The sequence below is a fragment of the Scyliorhinus canicula genome, chromosome 13 (genome assembly GCF_902713615.1).
Source record: "Scyliorhinus canicula chromosome 13, sScyCan1.1, whole genome shotgun sequence".
NCBI classification, from domain to species: Eukaryota; Metazoa; Chordata; class Chondrichthyes; order Carcharhiniformes; family Scyliorhinidae; genus Scyliorhinus; species Scyliorhinus canicula.
Window position 1 is genome coordinate 89,950,215 of NC_052158.1, and position 27,569 is coordinate 89,977,783.

At 46.2% G+C, this 27,569-nt stretch overlaps 1 protein-coding gene across 2 annotated transcripts in view; it reads right to left on the reverse strand.

Annotated features, from left to right (window-relative positions):
* The window catches only part of ap1s3a (adaptor related protein complex 1 subunit sigma 3a), a 39,983-nt gene that overhangs the window by 3,991 nt on the left and 8,423 nt on the right, over positions 1-27,569 (reverse strand). Inside the window, exons 2-5 of one of the 2 annotated variants that reach the window (XM_038815027.1) lie at positions 19,736-19,850; positions 14,180-14,358; positions 5,901-6,009; positions 1,546-1,683 (exon numbers count right to left, since the gene is read on the reverse strand). In XM_038815027.1, the coding sequence (XP_038670955.1) occupies positions 1,546-1,683; positions 5,901-6,009; positions 14,180-14,358; positions 19,736-19,738 (429 nt within the window). In that variant the 5' untranslated portion in view covers positions 19,739-19,850. The remainder of the gene's footprint in view (positions 1-1,545; positions 1,684-5,900; positions 6,010-14,179; positions 14,359-19,735; positions 19,851-27,569) is intronic. The other variant, XM_038815026.1, reaches the window with a different exon arrangement.

Sequence of the window (27,569 nt, forward strand, 5' to 3'; positions counted from 1 at the left end):
TCTCGGGAGATTCAACAGCCTCGTCATAGAACATAGAACAGTACAGCACAGAACAGGCCCTTCGGCCCTCGATGTTGTGCCGAGCAATGATCACCCTACTCAAACCCACGTATCCACCCTATACCCGTAACCCAACAATTCCCCCCCTTAACCTTACTATTAGGACACTAAGGGCAATTTATCATGGCCAATCCACCTAACCCGCACATCTTTGGACTGTGGGAGGAAACCGGAGCACCCGGAGGAAACCCACGCACACACGGGGAGGACGTGCAGACTCCACACAGACAGTGACCCAGCTGGGAATCGAACCTGGGACCCTGGAGCTGTGAAGCATTTATGCTAACCACCGGTGCTATGTCTTTTCGTCCGACGTCATTTCGTCCAACGACAATTCGTCCACGTCTTTTGGTCCAACGTCTTTTTGTCCGCTCGTCTTTTGGTCCAACGTCATTTTGTCCGGTGATTTTTTTCGTCAAAGAATTTTTGTGACTTTTTACGTGTTTTTGTCGGATGATTTTCTTGGTCAAATAATTTTTGTGACTTTTTGAGTGTTTTTGTCGAATGATTTTTTTTGTCAAAGAATGTTTGTGACTTTTTACGTGTTTTTGTCGGATGATTTTTTTTGTCAAAGACTTTTTTAGTAGCATAGTAATTTAGCATGACCAAACTTGCTTAGTAGCACTCCACTCCACTTTAACTTTTGTAAATAGAAATCTTCTCAAATGCACATAATATACAATAAAGGATCTTTATTACCAGCCTCTTTCCTTTAACGAGCCTCGTTAAAGGATAGTTATTATCGTTCTCTCCCCTTTAACGAGCCTCGTTAAAGGATAGATATTATCGGTCTCTTTCCTAATCCCGAATTCGCCCATCCAGAAATGGCAAAGTTCAGGGAAGGGCTAATAATAGGCAAAAAGGCTCAAATTCTTCGGGGAGATCAGTCGACGTCATGTACGCGATACAAAAAAATAACTGAACGCCTCAAAAGATTGGTCGTTGAATATGTTCCTACAGCGAAAATTGATTTCTTGAGGAATGTTGCTCACAATTTACATCAATTTTAAGTAATTTCGGGAATTCATCCTTAGTAAACTTTTAGATCTTTTTAAATGCATTTTTAGATATTTTACCTTTTTAACTGCATTTTTCAGCTTGCATTTTACTTGCATTTCATCAATTACTTGCATTTTAGCAATTAAATTCACTTGCTGTATTGTGCCTGCTTTCTATCAATTAAATGCTTTTATACGGAGTTGATTTGTAATTGGTTAATTGGACGAAGTGACGTTGGACCAAAAGACGGGCGGACAAAAAGACGTTGGACCAAAAGACGTGGACGAAGTGTCGTTGGACGAAATGACGTTGGACGAAAAGACGCGACACGCTAACCACCATGCTACCGTGCTGTCCTGACACCAAGTTTGGGCGTAACAAACTGCGCCCCAATTTTAAACACATAGAATAACATGCAAACAATTGAATAAACATGAATATACACCCAAGCGTTTTGCTTCAGGTATCAGCAAGTTTATTCCTTACCTCTTGTAGCATATCTGCTTCTTCTATCGCTTTTGGTATACTTTGCTTTGAGGTGTCCTGCAATTCTCCTCCGATTAGAAATTCATCCAGTATAAAATAGGCCTTCTCAAAATTAAAGATGATGTCTAATTCACAAACCTACAAAAAGGCACCAACATTGAATCTGCTGAACTCACACCGAAGAGATGAAATCATTTGCTAATATAAATAATTAAGCAAATAAATTGTGTAGATGTGCTGTCCTCAAAATATTCCAGTTACATATTTAGTGTAGTTGAATGCTAAATATTCTGGTTGCTATTGAATTTTAATACAATATTTATGCCAAGTGATTTTCTTTGTTTGCATTATATCCTCAGTTCCTTGAAGCACATCAGGATTGTGAATTATGTTCCATTTGCAAGTTATTCATTTTACACTACTATTTTAGAAAGAGCCTGAGGGTTAATTGGCAGAGAAGTTAGTATCTCTCCATTCTAAAATGGAAGTTTAAATCCAATCCAAACTAATTTGGTAAAGCCTATTCTCTCTCTCTGATACTTAAGTGAAATTAATTCAGTCTCATCCTTGCAGTTGGCAGTACAGATCTAGCCAGTATTTATTTCTGATTGGGTATAGCCCAGTGCAGTGTGAGATGTGCTTTGCATTTACAGTTGAGGGACATTATCTAGATTTCTAATCCATAATCTGCATTTAATGTAAAAATGGGGGATAAAGGACAATTTTCTAACATTCGTTATCTTGATAATCACAAAATTCAGTAACAAAAAAAACAAATTCAGAATTAGGGATTCAATGGAAACATTTCAAAGTCTGGTTTTGGGCGCGTTTGGCAGGGTGTTTCGTGATGGCCGCATTGGCGAGATTTCAGCCCATATTCAATGGCACTTAGTGCCAAAGATGAGCCACTACAAGATTCTCAACATCACTGGCTGCCTGATTTGCCCGACTCTCGCATCACAACTCGCCGCTAACAAGGGGCGTTGCTTTTAAACGCTTTCTCACCACTCACTACCAGTCAACACCTACCATTCCTGCGACAGGATGAGGGCCAGGGGGGTAGTCATACTGTTAAATCAGAGGATGATGTACACGATGACAAGGATGATTATGGACCCAGGGGGACAGTATGCCATTGTCAGCGGTGTCCTCGATAGAGCACGGGTAGTCCTGGTGAACGTGTAGTCTCCCAACTGGGACAACACGCAATTTATAAAGAAGATCCCGGCCATAGACACACACCAATTGATCATGGTGGGGGGGAGGGGGGGGGGGGGGGGGGGGGGGGGGGGGGGGCTTTAACGGTGTGAAGGATGGACAGGTCGAACGCCAAAACAGGGAAGACCTCCAATATGGCGAAGGAACTCAGCCTATTCATAGAACAGATGGGGGAGGTGGACCCAGGGCGCTTCACCCACACAGGGGAGAAGGAGTTCTCCTTCTTCTCTCAAGTACATAATGTCTATTCACGGATTGACTTCTTTGTATTGGGAAAATTGGTGCTTCCAGGGCAGGTAAGACCGGAATATTCCGCGTTCATAATCTCCGACCACGCTCCACATTATATGGATGAGAGTTTGGAGGCGGGCCGTGCCCAACATCTCCCATGGAAGTTGGACACGGCCCTCCTGGTTAATAAGGCTTTCTGCGAGAAAATATCACAGGACATAGACGAGTATATTACTAATAACCAGAATGGAGAGGTCTCACCCTCAAAGTTCTGGGAGACACTGAAGGCTGTGATCAGGAATAAAATTATAGCACAAAGAGATAGGGAAGAGAGGGTGGCTAGGCAACAGCTAGTCAACTCCATACTGGAGGTAGACCGGCGATACTCCGAGGCCCCGACCATAAAGCTGCTGGTGGAGAGGTAAAAGCTACTGATGGACTTTGGCCTGCTCTCTACGAGGAAAGTAGAGCACCAACACGGGGGACCCTGTACGAACACGGAGACACGGCCAGCCGCTTGCTCGTTCTCCAGCTGAGAAGCAGGCAGCCTCGAGGGAAATAGCCCAGAATAGGGACCGCAAAGGCGAATTAGTAGCAGATCCAGAAAAGATCAAGCAAGTACAACTGGGGGACTGTACACCTCAGAGCCTACAGCAGGGGACTCTGGGATGAAACCGTTCCTTGATGGAGTGGACATGCCAGTTGTGGGGGATGAAAGGAGAAGTGGGCTAGAAGCACCGCTAGAAATGGGAGAAACCATGAGAGTATCACTTCCATGGAGGCGGGGAAGGCGCAGGGACCGGACGATTTCCCAGCTGACTTCTACAAAAGATTCGTGACAGCTCTGGTCCCGCACCTGCGAGAGATATTAACAGACTCACTGGCGAAGGGCACCCTGCCACCTAGGCTAGCACAAGCCTCAATCTCGTTGATACCCAAGAAAGACAAAGACCCAGCAGAATACGGTTCCTACAAGCCTATCGCGCTGCTAAACCCAGAAGTGAAAATACTGACCGAGGTCCGAGCCAAAAGGTTGAAGGACCGTGTACCAGAGGTGGTAGCAGAAGACCAGATGGGCTTTGCCAAGGGTAGACAGCTAACATCAAACATCAGATACATGCTGAACGTGATCATTACCACATCTGGAAAAGAGAACACCTGAGGTGATTACCTCTCTGGATGCTGAAAAGGCCTTCGACAGGGTCGAATGGAAGTACCTCATGGAGGTACTGGAGCAGTTTGGGCTTGGAACAGGGTTCACCGCCAGGTTGAAACTCCTGTACAGCACTCCCACGGTGCGCGGACAGACAAATACCACCAGGTCTTAGTACTTCTGGCAGCACCGAGGCACAAGGCAGGGATGCCCGTTATCCCCACTGCTCTTTGCCCTAGTGATTGAACCACTAGCGATCACGCTTAGGGCGGCAAAGAATTGGAAGGGTATCCGGAGAGGAGGCAGAGAGCACAGAGTCTTGCTCTATGCGGATAACCTGCTCCTCTCCATCTCGGACCCGCAAAGCAGCATGGATGAAATGATGACGCTCTTGAAAGTTTGGAGCTTTCTCGGGCTACAAACTAAACCTGAGCAAAAGTGAGATCCCCGCAAGGGGGAGGGATGAGCTGGAGGGGCTGCCTGTTAAACAGGCCTAACATAATTCCGCTACCTGGGAATCCAAATTGCTCATGACTAGAAGGGGATCCACAAGTGGAACCTGACCAGCCTGACGGAGGAAGTTAAAAAGGACCTGCAGAAATGGAACATACTCCCACTTTCCCTGGTGGGGAAGGTGCTGACAATCAAAATGAACATACTGCCAGGTTCCTCTTCTTGTTTCAATCCATCCCGATCTACATCCCCAAGCCCTTTTTCAATTCACTAGACAAACTGATTATGGCATTTGTATGGGACGGGAAGAATGCAAGGATCCTAAAGAGAGTACTGCAGAGAACAGGATCCATGGGTGGCCTAGCCCTCCCAAACCTGCAATATTACCACTGGGCAGCGACCACAGAGAGTGTAAAGAGGTGAATAAAGGAGCCAGAAGCTGAGTGGGTGCATATGGAGGAGGGAGGGCTCTCCCATCCCCACCTAATAAATATTCAACAAGCCCAGTGGTGGGAGCAACACTCCGGTCGTGGAACCAACTGCAACATTATTTTGGGTTAACCGAAATGTCCGATAATGCCCCCATCTGCTACAACCACAGGTTCACACCTGCGAATGTGGGTGCCACCTTCAAAAGGTGACGACAGAACGGGAGGAGGGGAGGGGGCGGGGATGCTGACAGTTCGGGACTTCTACACCTACAACATACTGACAACGCTCGAGCAACTGACATAAAGATTCCAGTTGAGGGGAGGGGGGGGGAAAACAAACTTAGGCATCTATAATTCCAAAGATTCCAAGAAGGGAAACAAATCCGTATCCATGACTACCACAACAATCAATGCCAGAGGATCTGTTGGTGAAAAAAAATTCAAATAGAAACAATATTTAAACATAACTTTTAAGGCCAATCAGAACCTGAATAGTTCAATTTGTTACACATCATGCTTTCAAGCCTCGTGTTAAAAGTTCATTGTCTTTTCATGCTGTTTGGGCAGTCCTAATCTGGTTTCCTCTAGGCTGCTATGAAAAATATTACCCGGTTAAGGGCTGAAACAAATTGTGGAGACTGAGCTAAATGAGCTTTACACAATTAGCAGTTAACCATGCTCTATTTGTACTTGATCAAGAGGTTTGTGTTCCATTCCAAAGTGCTAATAAGCTTCACTTTGAGTAGAAACCTCAAGGTCTTTTCTTAAAAACTAGAATTTAATCAAATAAACAATTTCAACCAGCATAATGGGACAACATGGTGATAAAATTAAGCAAACTTAAAATGCATTTACCACAGAAAACATACATTTCCAAAATACCTATCCAGCAGTTCCACATAGCGATGGATGATTTCCAGAGTCAGAAGCTCATTGTCTTGTTCCTCTATCGCGCAACAAAAATATAAACTAGCAAACCTAAGGGATGAAAAACAAAATCCCAGAAATATGAATTTATGCACAACAGCTGAATTATTGACAGTACATGTTATATTACATTATAATAATATTTTGTTACTCATTTGTTTACGTCCAGAATGGTCTGATGGTTGATGTTCAGTAAAACTCTCAGTCTTCAAATTAAGCAAATATTGTTTATTGAGTAATGATTATAAATAACTATGAGTTTGTTCACTCTTCTACAACTATAACTGAAGATTAGATAAATAAGAATAAGTATATATAGTGTTTAACTACACCTGCTCACTACGCTACATCTCTGAAATTCTGTTCACTAGTCACTCCTGATACGAAAAGGCGGGAATCTCCTCTGAGTGTAGCTTATATACACAGATCTGATGCTGCCATCTAGTGGTTGTCTAGCACTTACTTACAGATGTTAACCCCTTACATACCAGCAGATATACAGATCACGACTTTAACTTTCTAATATTCTTCCATTGATGTTGTGGCATTTGGGATTTTCCAATACAAACTGCTGATTTTTCTATTTGTGAAAATTTAGTGATCAGTTGTGAACTAGAGGTCTTTGTTAATAAAACAAGTAAGGGAAGTTACACACTCCTTTGAAATAACTTTACAATAACTGTGGAAAATCCAAACAACTATACCAATTATGCATTAAATTGTATATAAAAATCATACCTGTTGAATGTCAGAAATTCACTTCAATATTATTGACAACAAAATCTCAAATTTGTAAAGTAATGATTTAAAAGCCATTATTACAGTTGGACATCTGCCTTAATGATTATCACAGACATGGATAGAGTAGTCTCAGCGCGCTTTACATTTCTCATTACATAGTTCATGGATATGGCTTTTGTACACCTATTGTGATGCAATGCCAATTTTCTGAAGCCTTTCTGTTTAGCAACCATTTGTGCTAATCCAAATCAGTTACGCAAATCATATGCAAAAGCAACCTGATCAAATTACTGGGCATTTCTCCAATATCTTTTTTTGACAAGTCTACTTCTGGGTGAATGGAAAAAGCTTGCCATATGGTTACAAGTAACTCTGTATTTTAAATTGTATTTTGGCATAGGACAATAATGTTGCTGTTTTGTTTTGAGTGGCTTGCATTTGAGCACCACACTTGGGGCAGCATGGTAGCACAGTGGTTAACGCTGTGGCTTCACAGTGCCAGGATCCCAGGTTCAATTCCCCGCTGGGTCACTGTCTGTGCGGGGTCTGCACGCTCTCCCCGTGTCTGCGTGGGTTTCTTCCAGGTGCTCTGGTTTCCTCCCACAGTCCAAAGATGTGCAGGTTAGGTGGATTGGCCATGCTAAATTGCCTTAGTGTCCAAAAAAGATTAGGTGGGGTTATTGGGTTACGGGGATAGGGTGGAAGTGAGGGCTTAAGTGGGCCGGTGCAGACTTGATAGGCCAAATGGCCTCCTTCTGCACTGTATGTTCTATGCACACTATTTGTTTGACACCACCATGTAAAATGGTTGCTGTGCACCATTTTAGTGAAACTATAAATTTACTGACAATTTTTCTAGAAAATAAATTTCCCCATAATTGGTCGGCAGAGCATAAATAAACACTTTGCCTCATCTTTGTAGAGGGGGGGAGGAATTGATTTTTAAAAGAAAAGAGGCAACATTATTTTTCCTGAGGGCAAAACTGTTCTTCAAATCTCATTTCTCCTTTTATGGCGCCAAATCCTTTCCTGGGATTCTGATTATGGTGATGCAATCTACCTGATGTCTGACAGTTCTCCCTCAGGCTGAAAGTTAAGCTCGTTATCTTTGTGAAGCCAGTCGAAAATTAATTCTACCACCACAAAATACTTCAATTTAATGCTTCTTCAATCAAATATAAAGCACAATGAAATGGTACTCTAAACAGAGATGGTACACAAAAGTAAAAAAATCTTGAACAGAGTGAAATATTGCCAGAATTTAGATATAATGTACAAAATTGTTGATGAAAAAGCATCCATATTATCAGTAAAAATCCCTTAAATATACCTACTCTGGAATATGAATAGAAAACTGACACACGGAACTTCTATTAAAAAATCAACATTGTAGAGGGAACTCATATTAATTTACAATATCAATGAAAAGTGATCAGATTCACAGATGATACCAAATTGAAATGAGGAAATGGAAATCAATTAATCTAAAGAGGCACCCAGATACAATATGTAAATGGAAGAACAGTGGGAAATTAAATTTAATGTGGACAAGTGTGAAGGGAATGGTGGGTACGTGAATACTGTCAAATGGCAAAGATTAAGAGACCTAGGGATGATAAGTGATGGACCAGGTCCTCAAATGTACCTAATGACCACATGGTTTGGATTTGGATTTGTTTAATGTCACGTGTACCGAAGTACGGTGAAAAGTATTTTTCTGCGTGCGGCTCAAACAGATCATTTAGTACATGGAAAGAAAATACATAATAGGGCAACACAAGGTATGCAATGTAAATACATAAACACTGGCATCAGGTGAAGCACACAATAGTGTACTATTAAGCAGTTCAGTCCATAAGAGGGTTATTTAGGAGTTTGGTAACAGCGGGGAAGAAGCGGGGCGAGACTCTCCGCAAATGCGGAGAATTGTAAAGGATGCTGTGGGACAGGCTGTGACCCACGTCAGCCTTCAGGGCCACTTCCGGGGCCGATTCTCCCCCCCCGGGCGGGACTAGGAGTGCGGCCCCGTGCGTCACGGCGGCGCGGCCTTGACGATGGTTGTCAAGGCCGCACGACAAGCGTCACGGCGGCTAACGCGGCCGATGACGTCAGCCGCGCATGCGCAGGTTGGACAACGCCAACCCGCGCATGCGCAGTTGGCATCTTTCTCCTCAGCCGCCCAGCAAGACGTGGCGGCTTGATCTTGCCGGGCAGCGGAGGGGAAAGAGTGCGTCTGTTTTGGACGATGGCCCGACGATCGGTGGGCACCGATCGCGGGCCTGTCCCCTCCCGAGCACAGTCGTGGTGCTCCCATGCCAATCGGGCCTCCAGATGCCCCAAACGGGCATCTGCCGCCCATTTCACGATGGCAGCGAGCAGGTGTGTTTGCTGCCGTGGTGAAACGGGTGTGAAGGCCCAGCCGCTCGGCCTATTGGCCTCAGAGAATCGCCGCTCGCCGTAAAAAACGGCGAGCGGCGATTCGTGGCGCGGGGGCGGGGGGGGGGGGGGGGGGAATGGCGGGAGGGCGTAAAAAATGTCGGGAGGCCCTCCCGCTATTCTCCCACCCAGCGTGGGGGGTGGAGAATCGCGCCCGTGGTTTTTCAATCTTTTAGTGCGCGTTCTCAGACTTTTGTATCTCCAGCCCGATGGAAGAAGTTTGAAGAGTGAGTAAGCTGGGTGGGAGGGGTCTTTGATTATGCTGCTCGTTTTCCCAAGGCAGTGGGAGGTGTCATTAGAGTCAATTGATGGGAGATGGGTTCGTGTGATGGACTGGGCGTTGTTTACAACTGAAATAAAGCAAATAGAATGGAGAATGCATCAGCTAAAGCAGCCGAGTACATGTCTGAGAAATGGATACTTAAATTGTGCAGAACTCTGGGCAGACCACACTTCCAGTAACATGGTCACTCAGAGCTCTTGAGACTCAAAAGAGACGTGTTACACATTAAACTGTATGATAAAGGCAAATCCCACACTATAGTCAGACAAAAAAAGGCATTGGGCCTCAATAGTTTAAATGGGCAATAGCCAATCGTGAAACCTGTTTTACATCTTAGCCCCTTTCAATTTCAACTGAACTCGAACATTGGATGCTGATTATTGCCTAACAACTGAAAAACGGACTAACTAATTAAAAATTTTACGCCAGAAAGCGAATGAGTCATTGCTAAAAACCGCAGTGACCGATGCAACGAGTCCTGCAGTGAGTAACTCACCTCCTGACTCCACAAAGCCTGTCCACCATCTACAAGGCATAAGTCAGGAGTGTGATGGCATACACTCCACTTCTATGTGTGCAGCTCCAACACTCAAGAAGTTTGACACTTGCCAGGACAAAACAGCCGGCTTGGTTTCCATCTCATTCACAAACGTTCACCCCCTCCACCACTAGTGCACAGTAGCAGCAGTGTATACCATCTACAAAATGCACTGGATAAACCCACCAAGGCAGCTGTCATCTAGAAAGATAAGGCAGCAGACAAATGAAACCACCACCACCTGGAAGTTCCCCTTCAAGGCACACACCATTCTGACTTGGAAATATATCGCCGTTCCTTCACTGTTGCTGGGTCAAACTCCTGAACTCCCTTCCAAATAGAACTGTGAATGTATCTACACCACAGGCCCTGCAGCGGTTTAAGCAGGCAGCTCACCACCACCTTCTCAAGGGAAATTGGAGATTGGGCAATAAATGCTGGCCTGGTCAGTGACACCCAGATCCTATAAATGAATAAAAAGTTGAGTGATGATGGTATGAGAATGAGGTCAGAAGCTCATCTTGGCGTGAAATGTTTGCAACCAGCATGCAAAGAATGACTGGCTGAATCGGATTGATGCTAGGGAGAGCTAGGGGAACCGTGCCTGAGTCACAAGGGGCTGGATCTTCTGAGCAGTGGCAATTATCAATGGTTTGTCGTCTGCTCAAGCATTCGCCCACCCCAACACAACACTGCTCCGCATTTCTTACGGGACATTCCGAATCCGGCTTTCCCAGAGTTGTGGAGTGCATTATCCCTCAGAGATCTCTTTCAAAGCAGGGTTGTGTTTGGTGGTGGTGGTGTTGGGGGGGGGGGGGGGGGGGAAACCACCCCTTTTTATGGCAGTATCTGTCATATAGCAGGTTTAGAGGTCCAGCTTGAATGTTGGTAGATGGGTAAGTTAATTAGGATGGCGTGGTGGTCGTCAGACTGGGAGAGTAGTCATGTCATTAGGGGTTAGTTGTGTGGTTCAGTGTGAGTGATTGTGCGGTGGTTGGGGAGATCTTAGTTCTCCAAGAGTTAGACAAGGTTTTAATCCAACACTTCCTGGATAATTATCCTGGTAAGTAAGTTGGATCTCCAAAAGTCTCAGATTCTAACTCGAGTTGAGACATTCACAGAGGGTCCCTGGAAGCAAGGATATTGCCCATCAGAAGCAAAAAACTTCCTTGGGAATTCCCATAGCGGTCAGTTTGTCAGAACTTCCATGAGATCCCAACGTGCATTTCCTGATGCGCCAGAGACCGGAAGATCTGGTCTAAGGTTCTGGGTTCAAAGTTGAAGACAAAAATGAATGCTGAGACTACCATGATGTAATGAGGGAGCGCTGCGCTGGTAGAGGTGAGGTCTTGTAGATGAGTTGTTCAAATTGAGATCCCATTTGCCTACTCAGGTGCAGGTAAACATCCCATGTCACTATTTTGAAGAAGATCAGGACAATTGTTCACAGTTTCATTATTTATCCTTCTCTGAGCACGACAAAAACAGGTTACCTGGTCACCATCACATTTAAAAACATTTTTATTCAAGGCATTCTCACATATACAAACAGCATCAGAAGAACAATCAAACAAGTCAATAAACAACCAACACCCATACCCCCTGCTGCCCTGATGCCACTGCCTCCTCAAATCCCTCCTTCCCCATTTTAATCCTCACCCACCACCCCTCTTGCTGACCACTCACACAGCCTTAAAAAAAAAAATCAATAAACAGCTTTCATCTCCGGGTGAACCCATCCGCTGACCCCCTCAAGGCAGTTAACCTTCTCGAACCTCAGGAATTCTGCTAGGTCACTCACCCCTAAGCCTGCTTTCAGCAGCTATGAGTCTCATCACCTGAGCAAGATCTATCTCTGGGCTATCAGGGAGGCAAAGGCCAAAACGTCGGCCTCCCTCACCCCCTTGACTCTCGCCCGGGTCACCCCGAACATTGCCACCTCTGGACTCAGGACCACCACCACTCCCAGGACATCGGACATGTCCGAGAACCCCTGCCAGAACCTCCTCAATCTTGGACATGCCCAGAACACGTAGACATGCTTTGCACCCTCCACCTATCTCCACCGCCTCAAAGAACTTACTCATCCTCGCCACCGTCATTTGAGCTCTATGCAACACTTTGAACTGGATGAGGCTTAGCCTCGCACACGCGGAGGACGCGTTCATCCTCTGCAAAGCCTCCGCCTACATCTTGGCCCCCACCTCCCCTCCCACTTTATGTCCCCCGCCACAGTTCCCTCCCACACCATCAACTCCTTATTGTCATCCGACACCTTCCCCTGCCCTATTTTGTCCCTTGAGAGCACTTTGTCCTGCAACCCCAGGAAAGGACGGCACCTCTCTCCTTACAACACCCTGAACCTGCAGGTAGCTAAATCCATTCACCCTGGGCAACTCCTTTCCTTTGCTTCATTTTACGTTCTCACCAGTAGCACCATCACATTGTTCTGCACAAAGTGGCCGTCATGCTTTCTACATTACAATAATAACTACACTTTAGAAAGCACTTCAATGGCTCAAAAGCATTTTGCAATGGCCTGAGGTTGTGAAAGATGCTATGTAATTAAAATGTGATGTGGGCTGCAATTCTCCGGCCGTTGGGATTCTCTATTCCTGCTGGCAGCACACCCCACCCGTGGGTTTCCCGGTGGCGGTGGTGGCTTTAATGGGAAATCCCATTGACCAGCAGCGGAAGTAGAGAATCCGTCCATCAGCGAATGATGCACTGCTGAGAAACACGCGCTGGGAGACCGGAGAATCCCAACCGTGGTGTTTGTTTATATTAATGATTGGTGATTCGTTATTAAAGTCTGATTTTAGTGCTGACGGAGCAGGGGGAAGTCTCATCAACCTTGTTTGAGCTTCTGTAACTCCTAATCATGACTTGTACTGGAATAGACTGTGCTTTAAATGATTCCTCTTTTTCTGGATTCACCGTGAGGAGCATATCAAGACAGTAAATTAAAACTCACCTTTCACCTGGAAAAATGTCATCATAGAACAACAGGTGGAATGGTACAGAATAAATATTCAGTAAGATGGCATGGGAAGTTACTGAAGTGAAGCGAGGAACTGTAAGCTCTGTTTTGAAATAGTCATTCTAAACTAAGTTAAAAAGGAATAAATGCATAATACTGTGGATGCTGGAAATCTGAAATAAAAGTAGAAAATGCTGGAAATATTTTTCATAAAATACAGAAAATTCTGGAAAGACTCAGCAGACGTGGCAGCATCTGTGGAGAGAGAAACAGAGTTAATGTTTCAAGTCTTTATGACTTCTTCAGAGCTTGGAGCCATACAGACACAAAACGCTAACTCTGGGTGCAATTTACTCAAAACAAAATTCCCATTTTGGGCGCGTACAGCAGAACTCATTTTCTTTGGCCTCAGTGAGGAATGCTCTGCCGAGCATGCATTTAGCAGTGATACACGGGCAGCTTGGCAGGGTGCCACTGCCAGGGTGCTCAGGTGGCATGCCAAGGTGCCAGGCTGACAGTGCCAAGATACTCAGATGCCAGGAGTGCTAGGGGATCACCATGCCCAGAGCCTGACCACCCGAGGGCCTCTGATGGCCTGGGAGCCCCCGAGCACCCCCCCCCCCCCTTCTCCCCAGGTACATTCCACCTGGTCTATGTCAGTGTGGACCAGCGCTAAATGGCATCATGGCGCGGTCTCCCAAGCGCTAGTTCCCGGGCCTCAGGAGAATCAGGCGCCGACATATTTAAATGAGCCTAGTAGCTCATATGCTAATCTGGATCTCGCCCAGCGAGGACGAGATCCAGATCGCGACATCTGGTGATATCTCGTTAGATCTCGCGCTGTGTTCTAAGCATCGCGAGAGGCCTCCTGCGAGATTTAATGGTCTCGTCGTGTCACCGAGTCATGCGCGACAAGGCCATTCGATCGCGCCCTCTGTTTCTCTCTGCCTCTCCACCGATGCTGCCGGACCTGTGGAGTCTTGTGTAGAACCTGTTTGTTGTTTCCTATAATGCAGTCACAGCTATATTACGTTTAATATCCGGTTATTAATTTCAGTACAAATACCAGTACAAATTCCTGTACCAGCCTCCCCGGACAGGCGCCGGAATGTGGCGACTAGGGGCTTTTCACAGTAACTTCATTGAAGCCTACCCGTGACAATAAGCGATTTTCATTTCATTTTCATTCATTTCAAATAGTGAAACATTGCATAAATCGGCATTATTAAAAGATAGTTCAAACCTTTTATAAATAATTTTGGAATCTCGCCATTCCACAAAACTGCACATTCTGGGTTGGCGAGTCAGCACAATTTGAACAAGTTCCCGAGTAATCTTTTTCTTCTCCTTTTCAAGCATTGTGGTGTACCACTTCTGGAGTCTCAATTTGCCTTGACGGCTGAAAAGCAGCATAAAACGCATCTGTGAAAACAAATATTTGTCCTTAAGCACTCAACATAGTACGAAGATCTTATGGCACAGTGGGTAGCATCACTGCCTCTGACCCGGTAGCTCTAGCTTAGAGTCCCAATTCCCTCACAGCACTTTATGGCTGAGGAAGGGGTGTTCATAATGCGGTCGAACAGGTTAATTATCAACCTGAAAATCCTTCAACAACACACCAATGGCAGGCTGCAAGAGCAGGAGAGATTCTTGGTCAGCTATGTCTTGGAAAGGAAATAGGGGCCTCTCCCATCACGAGCCATAGTTCCAGACGACAACATGCATGTCAAAAGTGCATGTTGCCACAGAAACTCAGACTTATCTGGAACACACTACCATCACTCAGTAAGGCACCTTGATTTGCTCCTTTCCCTATTGTGCCAATGCTCCCATCAGAGGTGTTGGCAAGATGATCAAAATGCTGTGCAAAGTAGCTCAGTCTGACAAAAGCCAGGAACAAAAAAAACTGCCAATGCAGGAAGCAATGAAAGCACACATCAGGTCAAATGTTGCAATCTACAAAAAAACACAGAACACGTTGGAAATATTCAGCAGGGCTGACAGCATTTGTGGAGACAGAAACAGAATCAGAACAAAATGTTTCAGGTTAAAGACCTCTCATAAACATGTCCCAGGTTATGTGTAGTCAGATTCAAGGGGTAGAATCTTACACCCCTCCTAGGTGAGGTTTGAAGTGGGGTTGGGGGGAGCATAACATTGTATTAACAGGATTCCCCCCAATATCCCGCAGTCCCGATCCAGACGGTGGGCTTTGTATCTAAATGCACAAAGCATTCGGAACAAAATTAATGAGTTAACTCCGCAAATAGGGACAGAAGCGCATGATTTGGTGGCGATTACTGAGACAGGTTACAAGGAGACCAGAACTGGGAATTGCATATCCAAAGGTACACAGTATTTCGGAAAGATAGATGAAAGGAAAAGGAGGTGGTGTAGCTTTGCTGGTGAAGAAAGGGATCACTGCTCACAACTAAAATATATTCCAGAGAGGAAGAAAGATGGAAAAAGGGGTAAAAAAAAATGTCCGTGGCTAAGCAAGGGGATTAAGGACAATATAAAGACAAAAGCCGAGGTATCCATATTGCAAAGGCCAGTGGTAGGCTGGAAGATTGGGAAACTTTCAAACATAAACGAGTTACTGAAAAAGTAATAAAAAGAGCTAAGTTAAAATACGAAAGAAAGCAAACACAAAATATCAAAAAGGATAGCAAAAGCTTCTATAAGTACATAAAAGAGAAGAGAGTGAGTCGCCAAAGTGAAGATTGGTCCCTTGGAAGATGAAACCGGAGAGTTAATAGTGGGGAACACAAAATTGGCGGAGATGCTCAATCAATATTTTGCCTCGGTTTTCATCCTAATAGGAATGGTTTTAATTCAGGGGTAACAGAAAGGGAGGAATTTAGAACAATCAACATCAATACAGAAACAGTACTCAACAAATTATTGGGATTGAAGGCAGACAAGTCCCCAAGGCCTGATGGCCTACATCCTAGGGTGTTAAAGGAAATGGCAGAAGAGATAGTGGATCCAAAAGTTACAATATTCCAAAATTCCGTGGACACGGGCAAGGTTCCAGTGGATTGGAAACTGCTAATGTAATGCCCTCATTCCAAAAGTGAGGGAGGCAGAATGTAGGAAATTATAGAGCAGTTAGTTTAACATCTGTTGTTGGGAAATCGTTAGAATCCATTATCAAGTAATGAAAGGACATTTGGAAAGTCAAATCCATCAGAGTTTTATGAAGGGCAAATCATGTTTGACTAATTTGCTCGAGTTCTTTGAAGTTGTAACAAGCCAAATAGATAATTGGGATCCTGTACTGTACTACATCTAGACTTCTGCAAGGCGTATGATAAGGTGTTACACAGAAGGTTAATACATAAGGTTAGATCACATGGGATGAGGAGTAATTTATTATCTTGGATAGAAGACTGGCTGATGGATAGAAGACAGAGTCAGGATAAATAGATATTTTTCTGGATAGCAAGATAGTGGGGTGCCACAGGGTTCAGTCCTTGGGCCCCAGCTATTTACAATCTATATTAATGACTTGGATACAGGGATAGAAGGCTCTATAGCCAAATTTGTAGATGACACTAAAATAGGTGGGACTGTAAGTTACAATTAGGAAATAAAAACCTTACAAAAGAATATAGATAGGTTAGGTGAGTGGGCCAAAATGTGGCAGATCGAGTTTAAGGTGGATAAGTGTGAGGTCATCCATTTTGGTCAGAAAAATGGAAAGGCAGCTTATTATCTAAATGGGGAGAGACTTAGGGGTGCTCCGACCAGAGAGGTCTGGGTGTCCTAGTGCACGAGTGGCAGAAACCTAGCATGTAGGTACAACAGATAATAAAGAAAGCAAATGGAATGTTGGCATTAAGAGCTAAAGGAATAGATTATAAAAGTATGGAAGTGTTGTTACAACTGTACAAGGCATTGTGGAGGCCACACCTGGAGTTTTGGTCCCCTTATTTGAGGAAAGATGTAGTGGCATTGGAGGCAGTTCAGAGGAGGTTCACTAAATTGATTCCAGAAAGGAGGGGTTTGTCTTATGAAGAGAGATTGAACAGTTTAGGCCTATGCTCTCGAGAGTTTAGAATGAGGGGAAACTAAATTGAGGTATTAAAGATGACAAAAGGTATGGACAAAGTAGATGTGGAGCAGATGCTTCCTCTTGTGGGGCATTCGTAAATTGAGAGGTCATAGTCTCTGGATAAGGGGTAGCAAATTTAAAACAGTGATGAGGAGAAACTACTTCTCTCAAAGGGTCGGAAATCTGTGGAATTCGATACCCCAGAGTGCAGTGGATGCTGGGACAGTGAGTAAATTTAAGGAGGGGTTAGACAGATTTTAAATTAGTAATGGGTTGAAGGGTTACGGAGAATGGGCAGGACATTGGAGTTGAGGCCAGGATGAGAACAGCCATGATCGTATTGAACAGTGGATCAGGTCCGAGAGGCTAAATTGCCATCTCCTGTTCCAAGTTCTTATGTTCTAAGAAAGAACTATTCTCTCTAATTCCACCTTCCAGCTCTTGGTCTGCAGCCTTGTAGGCAACAGCATCTCAAGCACAAATCTGATGTCCTTGATTAAAAAGGTTATGGGGAGAAGGCAATGAGAATGGGGATGAGGAACATATCAGCCTTGATCGAATGTGGAGCAGACTCAATGGGCCGAATGACCTAATTCTGCTCCTACATCTTTTGGTCATGTGGCTTGCGTTGGGTGAGGAACAGAGAAATAATCTTTTCTCCACCTTATGTGCGAAATGGAGGGAGCCTCAATTTGAAGGCCCCCTCAGATTTAGAGCGCTCTCCCCTCCCAGACTTGGGAGCTGTGCGCCCCCCCCCCCCCCCCCCCCCCCCCCACCGAATCCTGAGAACGGTCCTCCCGGGACTTGGTTCCAGGCAGAGTGCTTCTTCTGGCCACACTGTTACTGGACAGGCTGGAGAGTTGACGGACAGCTCTCATTAGATGGGGCTTCCTTCCATGGGGCTGGTTTAGCACAGGGCTAAATAGCTGGCTTTTAAAACAGACCAAGGCAGGTCAGCAGCACGGGTTCAATTCCCGTTCCAGCCTCCCCGAACAGGCGCCGGAATGTGGCAACTAGGGGCTTTTCATAGTAACTTCATTTGAAGCCAATTTGTGACAATAAGCAATTTTCATTTCATTTCATTTCATTTCCACCCACTACCAACCAATACTCAAGTGGGTGCTAAATGGCAGGGGGTTTCTGAGAGTTGGAGGCAGCATAGTACATGCCGACTCTCAGGATGGCAATCGTTCTCCATCCTTAAAGTTCTGCCTAAGTTTTCAATGTTGTTTTGTGCTGTCCACATTGGCTTCTATGTTGGTGGGTGTTAAAGCAAGCGCAGGGAGCCCCTACTAAATAACTGCAGAATAACCACATTATGAAGTCAATCAGCATGTGAAAGGCGACTTGATGCCAGTGCTGCCACATTACTGCTCAATACTCCAGCTGATGTCCTCACAAAGCGAACATACTTTCAACAGCAGGAAGGATCACGTCAGCAACACTACGTAAAGGGATAATCCTCTACTTTCAGATTAATTGCTGACTGCTTTATATTGATCTGGCTGAGTTTGTGGACAGTTTTAGTGGTTTCCAGAGTTCTTTCAAGTTGCTGACATCTAAAAAGGAATGGTGTGGTATATGCTTTCTGAGTTTATCCTAATGTCAAGGATTCTGCAAAACCCACTTACCCCCCCGGCATGATTGCAGAAATATATGGCCCCCCTCATGATAGGGAAAATAAAGCAGGATAAGCTACTGGGAGAGGGTAGAGGTGAACGAGGGGGACAAGGGTTCGTAGAAAGGGGACAAGGGTTCGTAGAAAGAGCCCATATCCACCCATGTGTTCATAGGACAAGCATCCTCCCTGAACCTCAGGGAGAAACAATCTATCCGATGGCTCCACTTCACTAACAAGATGCTCACTGAACACCGCAGGCAAAATTCAAACCTCCGAGCAGGGCTCAAACAGCGTTGCCAATGACTGTGAAGGTTACTATGGCCATTAACGTTATTGTAGCAGATTCCTTCCAAGCTGCAGGAGCAATATTTGCAGTTGCCTAGTTTGCTGTCCATTGTTGATCAAGCAAGGTCTTTGTAGTGCAAGATATTTGAATATATATTTCATTCTCTCTTGCCAGAGAGAAGCAGTTGGAACAAACATGCAACTTTGAGATTACCATTTTTGGAATGATGCAGGATATGTCAACGTTAAGATGTACACAACTATAAAAAAAAAAAATTGACTCCCTTGGTTACTCACTATATAAACATATATCCATTGCTCACTGCTTAAACAAGTCGATTAATATATTCACATGATGCATTGTTATATAACAAAGATTATTTAAAGTATAGTGCATCAGCTCAGACCATGTAAATTGATTTAATTTAGAATATACTTCACAAATCCTCTCTATACTAAGCGTGATTCATACTAAGCTCTGGAAATTAACTTAAGTGCATGTTTAAAGGCATGTTTTCTCACATTTAAAAAAATTACAGAAGTATTATGCAACAACATTGCTGAACCTGTTCAGCCTGTTTCTAGGTGTTGCATTATCCTGTGGGGATTCTTCAAGTGTTTTGTAATATGGAAGCACAAGCTACTTACCAAATATCCTCAAATAGACACAGCAATATCATTATCAGAGAGAGAGAGAGAGACAGACACGCATAGACTTCGAATCAATGCAGTAGTAAAGACACCGTTCCAGAGAGGTAAGGAATGCACCTACTCACCTAGCCAGACAGAAGGTTATTAATTTTACCACTAGTGTAAAATTTCAATGTACCTACCATTCTGATTGTAGGTTAGAAATATGTTTGTATCTTTACTTTCAGGAAATTGTAATCACTTTCCCAGAGTTCCTCAAGGTAAAAGCTCCACCCTATTTCGCAATGGCCTCAGAACCTACATGCAAATTAATTTAACTTACTTTATAACCTTTGACTTTACATGCAAAAATGGCAACATTCAAATTTTCTTTAATGTTCACTTTCCCCTATTTCCATTCTTTGTCTTTACCTGTAGTTTGATTTCCCCACCCAGCTTTAATGCTTTTTGAAATGACTCTAAAATCTTGATATGTGATAATTAACCCCAGTGATAACTGATTTAGCCTCATTCACTATAAATTAAGGACATGCAAACGTGACCTTTATAACACAATTCAAAATATTTTGCCTGTAATTCCTTCATTTATTCATTAATTCGTTCATTTAAAAAAAATCTATTTAAAACTTGACTCACAAGCAAACGATAGAATAACCTTGTACATAAGGATATATGGCACACATGGCTTAATGGGTTAATCTGTAGCCCAGCATTTAATAATTGGTTATTTGTACTTCTCCGCTCCGTTTGTTCCTCAACCTCAGCTTGACTTGTACCTTCCAAGTAATCCCTATCCTTTCTGCCTAAATTTATCACCCTACACTGATTATAATTTAATTTGCCAATTATTTGCTCATTCTGCGATGTTCTCATGCAACTTATTCAAGTTCTCTGCAGTGTGCTGTCCCATTTTGTGTCACCTGCAAATTTAGAAATTGTGCTTTGGATTCCAGAGAATCGTTAATGTAAATTATGAACAGCACTGATCCTTGTGGATAACCACTTTGCCTTATTCAGCAATTCTGAGTAACGACCTCACTCTCTGCTTCATGTCTTGAAGCCAACTAGCAACCATTCTGCAACTTAGCCCCAGACTTTACATTCTCTGACCTTATTCATTAGTCTATTATGAGCACCTTATTGAAGACATGGAACATAAAACATACAGTGCAGAAGGAGGCCATTTGGCCCATCGAGTCGGCACTGACCCACTTAAGCCCTCACTTCCACCCTATCCCTGTAACCCAATAATCCTTCCTAACCTTTTTGGACACTAAGGGCAATTTATCATGGCCAATCCACCTAACCTGCATGTCTTTGGACTGTGGGAGGAATCCGGAGCACCCGGAGGAAACCCACAGACACAGGGAGAACGTGCAGACTCCGTACAGAGAGTGACCCAGCGGGGAATCGAACCTGGGACCCTGGCGCTGTGAAGCCACAGTACTATCCACTTGTGCTACCATGGTGCCCGAAAGACCTTATGAAAATCCAGATAAATTACATTGACTGCATTATCCTTATCTACTCTGTTACTTCCAAAAATAAGGTTGGTCAGGAAATCCATGCTGACTATTGCTTATTGTAGATTTAAACTGTGAAGCTATATATTCAGTAATATCTTCTATAAATTGTGAATAATTATTGTTATTTTATTCAATATCATAGCATCCATTTTACCTTTTCTCCCCCAGCATTCCAAGCTCCTACATTACAATAACGGCTGTACATGAAAAGTTCTTAATCAGTCCAAACTCTTTGACACACACTAAATCTTAAAGGCACTAAGCAATTCTGAAATCTCTTGTTTCGTTCAATTACAGTAAAGAGGGCAAATGGTCAAATTCTTCTCCAACCAGACCGCTGGCCTAAAAACTCTTCTCTAGGTTTCAGTGTGCCTCTTGGTTCCTCCTCACAGCAACACTGCTAAGATCTGGAACTGATGATATAGGAGATCACAAATGGCACTGGAGACCACAATTCTCCAGTGCCCCGTTATTGGGTGGGATTCTCCATTTTAGAGACTAAGTGTTGACGCCGGGACTGAATGGGGGGTGTTCTCCGGCCCTGGTGGGGGTGTGACTGCCAGAGCCATTCAGGACATGTTGATGGACCAGCACTCGCACCACGCGGAACTAGTGCAATTCCAATGCATGTCGGCATGTGATTCGATGGGGTCGGGAATGACACTCAAAAGCCTGACAAGCTGCAGCTGCATACAAACACTCTGCACCCCACGACCTCTCGTTCCAACCAAGAAGTTGGCACCCTGGAGAGCGGCCCGGAGGTTCATGGACACAGTGTTCAAGATATTGCTGGATGCCGTGGAGAAGAGGCAGGCCACTCTGTCCCCCGGGGTGGGAAGGAGGCTGCCACCCGCCAACATCAACCGGGCCTGGGCAGAGGTGCAGAGGCCATGAGCGCCGTGGGCCCCACCACGAGGACCAGACTGCCGTGGCAAAAGAAGCTGTGTGACCTCCTCAGGGCGGCCCGGGTGGGACACCAGCTCCCATTCCCTGGCACCAACTCCATCCCACACACCCTAACCAACACCTAGCAACTGTCCTGTAACCGCTCACCCCCCCCCCCCCCCCCCACCCCCTCAAGCGGCCTCCACCAAGTGGACGAGTAGGCAGCACTGGGTGAGGATGGACAAATCCCCAGGCCAGCCAGGCTGAGTCACCAGCACCGTGCCCCTAGCCCCACTCTGTTCCACTCATTCATAACCCACCCCCTCCTCCTAGAGGACCACTGAACTCATCAGCAGTCTGCTCCACCCCACCGTGCACCGCATGCCAACACCCAAATGCCAACATCCAAAGATGTGCGGGTTAGGTGGATTGGCCATGCTAAATTGCCCGTAGTGTCCTAAAAAGTAAGGTTAAGGGGGGGGGGGGTTGTTGGGTTACGGGTATAGGGTGGATACGTTGGTTTGAGTAGGGTGATCATTGCTCGGCACAACATCGAGGGCCGAAGGGCCTGTTCTGTGCTGGTCTATTCTATCTATCTATCTACCCATATATCCCACCACACAGAGGGTGTTGGTCCTGGTCAGTGGGATGGGAGAGCAAGCAGTCGCATAGGTTAGTATGAGACAAGCAAGCGAGATCCCCATGCGTTGCGATATCCATATGACACGTGAGTCACCCCTCCCCTTCCCCACACCATGCCTACTCTTGATCCCACCTTGCGTCCCGTTTTGTGTCTTGCAGGGTCACCTCCCGACAAGGCGAGACCAGCTGGTATCCCTCGTCTACAGCTGCAACCCCAGAGCACCAGTTCAGGGATGACAGCGAATTCTTGTCACTGCTGTCACCAACACCCTCCACCATCCCACAGGCACTCATCGTGGTTGGGCACTTTTGTGATGAGGCTCCTGGGGAACCATCTGGTGCGCAACACACACATGCTGCAGTACATCATGGGAGGTAGGGACCCTCAAGAGTGCAGACAGTCGGAAGGGACTGCGGACGGTCGGAGGAAAACCAGACCCAGGGACTAGCTGCCGTCCAGACAAGTGCAGCACTTCTGGAGAACGTGGTGTTATCAATGCTGAAGGTGCGGGCGCAGAGCAGGCGGCTACATGAGGGGGTGTCGGCAACCAACCAGCACCTGCAGGTGCATTTGGAGGTGTCCAGCTGCCTGCGGGAGCAGGAGGCGGTGCCAACAATTCGTGCTACCCAGGCCAACACCACACGGGTGGCATCCGGGGCGGAAGCCACGGGTGCGACGGCACAGCTATTGATCAGGATGTCCAAGGCCTGGGGCATAGTGTGTGGGCAGTGGCTGATGTGCAGAACAGGCCATTCATGTCACAGGCTGCCATGTACCAGGGCCACATGAACATTGCTGCAGCACTCCAGAGCTTGGCCCTGTCACAACAGCCCATGGCTGATAGCATCAAGAGCATTAGCCTGGCACTGGCTGATCTGGCCCAGTCACAGAGGGACATTGCACGGTCACCGAGTGACGTCCCAGAGGGACGTGGCACAGTCCCTGTGCTCCATGGCCACGAGCATGGCTACCCTGGTCGAGACACGAGGTGCCCTCCAGGACTGGCAGCACCAAGTGACGACGGAGCCACCGGTGCTCATTCCGGCCACGGCCCTGTTCCAGGGAGTAGCCCGAAGGTCATTGGGCACCCGGAGGAAGGAGGAGGAGGTGAAGGGGGCCCATGCCATTGACTCCCGCAGGGAAGTTGTTGGAACACTGAAGGGCCTCAGAATTCCTCCCACCTGTCCCTTGTACATCCGATTGGCAGCGGGCAGAACAGGGTGGCACCATGCCGCCTGGGAGACCCGAGCAACCGCCGAGCCCAACCAGGCCTGGTCGCTCCAGAGGACATCCGCCAAATGGGACCCAGGTCACAGGGCGGGAAATGCAGCCGGCCATCTCCACTTCTGATGTACTGCCTGGGGACCCAACGAGATGGAGCATTAGGGCACATAAGGTTAGAAAGGTAGACACCAGCTAAGTTGGCACATCGCATAGGATTGCATTAGGGGCGAGGGCACAATTGTTGTACATAGCACTGTCACAAATAAACACCTGTGTTCGTGCAACAAAGGTTCACCAGACTTGCCTTGGGATGGCGGGACTGTCTTATGAAGAGAGATTGGGCAATCCGGGCCTGTATTCCCCAGAGATTTGAAGAATGAAACCCATAAAATACTTAAAGACAGGGTAAATGGAAGCAAGATGTTTCCCTTGGTTGAAGACTCTAGAACCAGGGGGCACAATTTCAAAATAAGGGGCAACCACAGGGTACCGAGATGAGGAGAAATTTATTTACACAGAAGGTGACTCTTCGGAATTCTCTACCCAGAGAACCATGGATGTTACAGTAGGGATTGACAGATTTCTGATTAACAATTACATAAAGGGTCATGGGGATAGTGCGGGTAAAAGGTATTGAATTGTCCAAGATCATGCTGAATGGTGGAGCAGGCTCAACGGGCTAAATGGCCTACTCCTGTTCCTAAATCTCCACATTAGCACCAAAAACCTCTGACACCCACCCATTCCGCCCCCTCCAACAACATAAAGCTCTTTGTCACATTAATTTTCATTTTTCCATACAATGCTGAAGACTGAACATACAATCAACATGCGACTGTCCATCAATATTCATGAATCAACCCAAGAATTCTTGACAGCTGTGAGATAACCTTGATATACCCGTGGACATATGGGCGAGATTCTCCGCAAATGCGGAGAATCGTAAACGCTGCCGTGGGACAGGCCGTGACCCACGGCAGCCTTCACGGCCACTTCCGGGACCGATTCTCCCTCCCGGGCGGGGCTAGGAGCGCGGCCCCATGCGTCACGGCGGCGCAGCCTTGACGACGGTCGTCAAGGCCGCACGTCAAGCGTCACGGCGGCTGACGAGGCCGATGACATCAGACACGCATGCGCAGGTTGGACAACGCCAACCCACGCATGCGCAGTTGGCGTCTTTCTCCTCAGCCGCCCGGCAAGACGTGGTGGCTTGATCTTGCCGGGCGGCGGAGGGGAAAGAGTGCGTCTGTTTTGGACGCTGGCCTGACGATCGGTGGGCACCGATCGCGGGCCTGTCCCCTCCCGAGCACAGTCGTGGTGCTCCCATGCCAATCGGGCCTCTAGATGCCCCAAATGGGCATCTGGCGCCCGTTTTATGACGGCAGCGAGCAGGTGTGTTTGCTGCCGTGTTGAAATGGGCGTGAAGGCCCGGCTGCTTGGCCCATCGGCCTCGGAGAATCGCCGCTCGCCTCGCCGTAAAAAACGGCCAGCGGCAATTCTTGGCATGGTGGGGGCGGGGGAGAATAGTGGGAGGGCGTGAAAAATGTCGGGAGGCCCTCCCGCTATTCTCCCACCCGGCGTGGGGGGTGGAGAATCGCGCCCGCTTCTCCCAGCCAGCAGACCTTTTAAGGATCCTGTCAGATCAAAATCAATTAGCATTATGTTTGATTAAATCGATTAATTTTATTTTTAAATTCCTGTTCTGTTAGTTTATTTTAATTACTACTTTGTGGTAAAATGAACCGCAGCCTGAATTTTAGGCCCAATATAAAATTGGACACTTCTAAATTAAGAATTGGACATTTTAAATTAAACCAGTCAGCTCCAGGCAGGCCTCATAGGAATTTACTGATCAGGGAAAGTCGGGACAAGTCTGGGCTTGCCCTGTCAACAGGACATCAGGAGATAATCAGTCCCATTCAAATAGATCGATTGTTGTGGATTGCCCAGTTAAAGCTAGACTTTCTGGCACCCAGTTTATCATATATGGAGAAAGATTATACGTGAACAATACATAGAGAAGAAACCCTGGGGGTGATTCCTGGTGTCCTGCTGAGTTGCAATCGGCAAATCCATCGAGTGTTGTCGCCACCGCCCCACCCCTCCCCACCTTCCCCTGAGACCTTATTGGCTGAGGACCAGAGAACTTTCTGGAAAGGCATGAAGAGGGATATAAATATTGACCACCCAAGACCCTCCCTAGCAAAGACTTGGCACTGAAGTAGCAGAGAAAATTCAACAACAGACCAGAGGATGGAAGGGACGAAGGCCCAGAGACCACCGAGACTCAACTTGCAACCGAGAATTCAACCCGCAACTTGACTGAGTTCATCGGCATGGGTAGTATTAAGAATCGTGGGATTATTAATAGTTATGATAATTTACGGGGATAACTGTTTGACAGTGTTTAGTAATACATTTGATTGAATCATGAACATGCATTTGTCCTTTGTTCACCTCGCAAATAAGGGCACCTGGGTAAAAAGTTTCAGTAATCAACTGGTTGAAGTGTCTGCGATTTTACAGACAATACATTTACATTTTTTTTAAATAAATGTTTTTTATTGAGTTTTCATATTTTATATATGACAAATTACAAATTATTAGAGAGAAAAAAAAAACACAAAAATTTAACATGTATATTTACAGGTAAGCATCTTCATAACAACAATTGTGGCCGCCCCCTTTAGCCGGCATACATATTTTACATTCCCCAATATGGCCGAGGCACATGTTTATAGGCATTTATTTATAGTTTGGTTTTGGGCCTTAGCTTGCCATCAAACCCACATAACAAACCCGTAACCCCCCCCCGCGGCTACCATCCCCCGATTCCCGTCCATTTTCCCCTGATTCTTGGCCACCCGACTATTCTTCCTCTTGTACGTTGGCCACAAACAGGTTCCGGAACAATTGCATGAATGGCTCCCACGTTCTGTGGAAGCCGTCGTCCGACCCTCGGATGGCGAATTTGATTTTCTCCATTTGGAGAGATTCCGAGAGGTCGGACAGCCAGTCTGCAGCTCTGGGCGGTGCTGCTGACCGCCAGCCAAACAGGATTCTACGGCGGGCGATCAGGGAGGCAAAGGCAAGGGCGTCCGCCCTCCTCCCCAGGAATAGATCTGGCTGGTCTGAAACCCCGAAGACCGCCACTATCGGGCATGGCTCCACCCTCACCCCCACCACTTTGGACATAGCCTCGAAGAAGGCTGTCCAGTACTCCACAAGTCTGGGGCAAGACCAGAACATGTGGGCGTGGTTGGCCGGGCCTCTTTGGCACCGCTCACATCTGTCCTCCACCTCCGGGAAGAACCTACTCATACGGTTTCTCGTTAAGTGGGCTCTATGTACCACTTTTAGTTGCGTCAGGCTGAGCCTTGCGCACGTGGAGGTGGAGTTGACCCTATGCAGTGCTTCGCTCCAGAGTCCCCACCCTATCTCCATCCCCAGGTCGTCCTCCCATTTCCTTCTTGTTGCGTCCAGTACGGTGTCGTCCCTTTCTACCAGTCGGTCATACATGTCGCTACAGTTCCCTTTCTCTAGGATACTTGCGTCCAGTAGGTCTTCCAGTAGTGTCTGTCGTGGCGGTTGTGGGTACGTCCTTGTCTCCTTTCGTAGGAAGTTTTTGAGCTGCAGGTACCGTAGCTCGTTCCCCCCAGCTAGCTGAAATTTCTCTGTCAGTTCGTCCAGTGTTGCGATCCTGTCGTCCGTGTATAGGTCCCTGACTGTCAGTGTCCC